Source organism: Microtus ochrogaster, chromosome 8 (genome assembly GCF_000317375.1).
Source record: "Microtus ochrogaster isolate Prairie Vole_2 chromosome 8, MicOch1.0, whole genome shotgun sequence".
In the NCBI taxonomy this organism is placed as follows: domain Eukaryota; kingdom Metazoa; phylum Chordata; class Mammalia; order Rodentia; family Cricetidae; genus Microtus; species Microtus ochrogaster.
This window is the reverse complement of record NC_022015.1, coordinates 40,857,866-40,862,005: the sequence shown is the minus strand read 5'-3', so window position 1 is coordinate 40,862,005 and position 4,140 is coordinate 40,857,866. Positions and strand designations below refer to the sequence as shown.

Here is a 4,140-nt window from a genome sequence, read left to right as displayed (position 1 = left end):
TTTTTTTTTTATCTCATGGGGATGACCTTGACCTCTTGATCCTCCTGCCTCCAACTCCCAAGAGCTAGGTTTATTAGCCCAAGGAGTGTGATGAGTTCAGGCCGAGAGAAGACTCTTGATATGGTAGATGGCATTTTCTTCCCAGCCACACCTTCTCCTCATGGACTGACCAAGTCTAATCTACTGTGATTTAGTACAATGGTATTCACAAGAAGGCTGAATGAAGCCTTAGAGACCAGGGGTGAGGAGAAAAAAGAATGGCCCTGGGTATCCACATATATGCCCATTCATTCCTGCAATGAGCTGGCAGGGGCAGGGCAGGGGGCATTGCTAGGCCTAGGCTAAGAGCCCAGAGTTGTCTTTATCTTTCTTTTCCTTCTTATTTCATGGGTCCTAAGATCTCTTCCACTGGGCCTGCATCAATGAACGTGCTGCTCAGCTACCACGAAACACGGCTCCTGCAGGTTACCAGTGCCCCAGCTGTAATGGTCCCATCTTCCCCCCAGCCAACCTAGCTGGCCCCGTGGCTTCAGCGCTGAGAGAAAAGCTAGCCACGGTCAACTGGGCCCGGGCAGGACTGGGCCTTCCTCTGGTGAGAGTTCCCCTGCCTGTCTGGTCATCTGTTTGCCCTGACCCCCACTTGAGCCAGATTGGATGGGTGAGCAGCAGGAGTAGCCAGGCTGCTAACTTAGATTCCTTTCTCCAGATCGATGAGACGATAAGCCCAGAGCCTGAGCCCCTCAATTCCTCAGACTTCTCTGACTGGTCCAGCTTTAATGGTAAGTGGTGGCCTCCATCTGCTGTCTGGATGGGCTTTGCCTCCCTGCTCCACTGACAGTTCTTTCTCCATCCACAGCTACCAACCCCCCTGTGCAAGAAGAGATAGACAGCACGTCTGTTGCTCCAGCTTTCTACAGCCAGGTTCCCCACTCCCCTTCTTCCCCAAGCCACCCCGAGCAGCACACCATCATACACATGGGTGGTACTGAGGCCCCGACACATGGTGAGCTGGGGAATTTCCGCAGTCAGAGAATGGAAAAATATGGGTGATTTGTGTGGTGAGAGCTCAGGAGCCCCATGTGGAATGGCTCTTCCTCACTCCAAGGACAGATATTGCCTCCCCACAATTTCCAAGATTGTTGGCTGAGGTTTTCTGTCTCACCAAGTCCCACGTCCGTTTAGTCCAAAGAAACACACAGAGGTCTACATTAATGATAAACTGATTGGCCTATTAGTTCAGGCTTCTTATTAATTTCTATAACTTATATTAGTCTATAATATTTGTCTGTGTTAGCCACGTGGCTTGGCACCTTTTTTGGCAAGGCAGTCACATCTTGCTTGCTCTGTGTCTGGCTTCCTTTCTGGGTGACGACTGCAGACTGAAACTTCCATCTTCCCAGAATTCTCGTTGCCCTACCTATACTTCCTGCCTGGCTATTGGCCAATCAGCATTTTATTAAAAATAATACAAGTGACAGGATAAAAGACCATTGTCCCACAGCACAAGATGCTCTGTTAGGTTGGGAGGGCAGGAGATTCTTTATCCCACCTCCACGCATGCCACAGGGCCAGTTTGTCTGAGCCTGTTCATGCTGGTGTTTCTATCCCTATAGCCCCAAGGAAGGTATATGACACACGGGATGATGACCGAACAGCAGGACTCCATGGAGATTGTGATGATGACAAATATCGCCGCCGGCCTGCTCTGGGCTGGCTGGCCCAACTTCTCAGGTACATGGAGACATGCAGGATGAGTGTCAGAAAGGAGAGGCCCCATGGTGGACAATTTAATGACAGTAGGCTTGTTCTGGGCACTGGCAGGATCCAGTGCCAGGGCCACAATGAGGTCCTGGCTGGCAGGCAGGCTTACTATGCATGTCCTTTTCAGGGGCTGTGCCCTTTGAAATTGGACTCTGAGGCCCCTTCCTGCTATGATGTCACCTGATTTTTATTAGTCTCCTTCATGTTCAGGTTTCTAGGACAATTTGTATGTTACTGGCTCAAGCTTCATAATAACCCCAGATGATGGCCAGTGCAGGGGAACAGGGGTGATCACTCCCTGTGCACAGATGAGGAAATTAAGGCCTAAAGATAGTGGCTAAGACTTCTCTCTGTGCCAGGGCAGGGTCCTAGGGCCTCACCTGACTTTTGCTCATTCTTCTCAGGAGCAGGGCCGGGTCCCGGAAGCGGCCACTGACTCTGCTCCAGCGGGCAGGGCTTCTGCTCCTGCTGGGGCTGCTGGGCTTCCTGGCACTCCTTGCCCTTATGTCTCGCCTTGGCCGGGCTGCAGCTGACAGTGATCCCAATCTGGACCCACTCATGAACCCTCACATCCGTGTAGGTCCTTCCTGAGCTTGTGCTTGTCTGGGCCAGCTTAGGACCCGAAGTCCTGGGGAGAGAAGGTCGGGGAGGCCTGGGGGCTTTTCTGTCTACTCCTTTTCCTCAGTCCTGAGACACTACAATCCCCTGGACCAAGTCAGCTGGAGGCTGAGGCTGCAGGCCAGGTCTGTAACCCTGTTGGTCGTTTTGGTCTTCACTTGCTGGTTCCTGGGTCTCCAGCCTCCTACTTAACTCTCAACGGAGCAGACAGGTGCAAATAAACAACAGACTTTATTAAAACACCTGAAGCAGCTTTTTCCATCTCCCTTCTCAGCCCTGTCCCCAATCCCCAGGCCTCAGTGGTTCTCCTCTCGGTAATTGATGGCCAGAAACTCCAGGGACATGCGGTTGAAGAACATGGCTCCATTGAGTACTGGGTGGAGGAGAGAGCCCATCAGCTCAACAGTTTTGTCCCCTCCTTGACACTTCTCAGGGTTTCAAAACTCCCCCTCCTTGTAAGCACACCTCCCCACTCACTCAGGATGATCAGAGCAAAGCAGCGAAGAAACTTGTCACTAGTCATCTCTGCGTAGAGTGACCCCATGGCAGCCCAGCAGATGCTGATCACCTGGGAGAACTGGGAGAGGGGTCCAGTGGGAGAGCGGCCCCTAACGTAGACACTTTCATTAGCCCCTTTGCTTTCCCCAGCCCTCGAGCCCCTCCCCAGACCTACTATCAGGACAACCGTGTATCGGAAGCTCATGCGGTCGTAGTGGTGGCTGACACAGAAGTTGTGAACATCACTAGCAAATACACCCATGTGTAGGAAGAAGAGCATTAATGCAGCTACGGTGAGCATCATGCCTGGAGGGAAGAAGAATACGGCTATTCGGTCCCGCCATCTCATCCTGGTGACAGCTTGGACTCAAGTCAGGCTCAGGAACTGGAGCAAGTGGTTAGTGTCCAGAGACAGTAAAGTCCTGCCATTCTAGGGTATCCTGGCAGAAAGAGTAGTGTATTCCAGAGTGAGGGAGGCATTGAAGAGGACAAGGTTCTAGAACATAGCCTGTTTCCAACAAACAGAAGAATGTTTCTGAGTATTGAGATGTTCCCTTGTGGAGTGGCAGGCAGAATGAGCTGAACAGCAGGAGCCTGTGGTGTAGGCAAGGGGCAGCAGCCCACACCATTCTATCCTCTGTACTTCCTGGCAGCTCAGTATTCCCACAGGGGACGTTGTACAGGGGACAGGCAAGGGCTCAGAAAGGTGGAGGAGCACGTCCTAGCTCCACAACAAGGCTTTTGGCTTTGATTGTTTGGTTTTTGGTTTTGTTTTATTTTGTTTTGTTTTAAACACAGGATTTCTTTGCATAGCCCTGACTAGCCTGGATTTTGCGCTGTAGACCAGGCTAGCCTCAGAGATCCTCGTGTCTTTAAAATAGCGCTATTTTAAAGGTGCGAGCCACCATGCCGAGCTCGTCCACAGCAGGCTTTAGGCAGGTGAGTGGTTAGTGCGTAGATGAGTAGCTAAATGCTTTCCCAATGGAGGGAAGGCTTTGGCCAAATCCCAAGCTTTGGCTCTCTAAACTGAAACACTGGAGTTCATGTCCCTTGTCACCACAGATTTCAATAAGCAGAGACAGGAAATGAATCTAAACTGCCCTTTCTTCAGAGAATCTTCTGGATTGCTACAGACTGATCCACAAATCTGCCTCCTCCCTCCCAGTTCTGGCTACCAGATTTCATAGGGAACCAGAAACAGCAAAATGTAGTCGTCCCTCTGATTGGGTAGTTGGCCTTGTGTCTAAGTTCCACAGTATCTGT

General features: G+C 51.2%; 2 protein-coding genes across 7 annotated transcripts in view; one reads left to right on the top strand and one right to left on the bottom strand.

The window, feature by feature from the left end:
• Zfpl1 (zinc finger protein like 1) overlaps nt 1-2,614 on the top strand; it is a 4,444-nt gene extending 1,830 nt beyond the window's left edge. For 3 of the 5 annotated variants that reach the window (XM_026781042.1, XM_013347817.2, XM_026781043.1), the window contains exons 4-8: nt 399-592; nt 707-779; nt 857-1,003; nt 1,614-1,731; nt 2,166-2,614. In XM_026781042.1, the coding sequence (XP_026636843.1) occupies nt 399-592; nt 707-779; nt 857-1,003; nt 1,614-1,731; nt 2,166-2,352 (719 nt within the window). In that variant the 3' untranslated portion in view covers nt 2,353-2,614. The remainder of the gene's footprint in view (nt 1-398; nt 593-706; nt 780-856; nt 1,004-1,613; nt 1,732-2,165) is intronic. The other 2 variants (XM_005351780.3, XM_013347816.2) reach the window with 1 other exon arrangement.
• Nucleotides 2,615-2,625: 11 nt separating this feature from the next.
• On the bottom strand, nt 2,626-3,332 carry Tmem262 (transmembrane protein 262). Of its 2 annotated transcripts, none has more exons than XM_026781044.1 (3): nt 3,053-3,332; nt 2,889-2,956; nt 2,626-2,752 (listed from the first exon to the last, which is right to left on the bottom strand). In XM_026781044.1, the coding sequence occupies exons 1-3, from the start codon at nt 3,224-3,226 to the stop codon at nt 2,650-2,652; spliced, it is 345 nt and encodes a 114-aa protein (XP_026636845.1). In that variant the 5' UTR covers nt 3,227-3,332; the 3' UTR covers nt 2,626-2,649. The 2 variants fall into 2 exon arrangements, with proteins under 2 accessions (XP_026636845.1, XP_005351839.1); XM_005351782.2 differs by having other exon boundaries at nt 2,650-2,752; nt 2,857-2,956.
• Between the last annotated feature and the right edge of the window lie 808 nt (nt 3,333-4,140).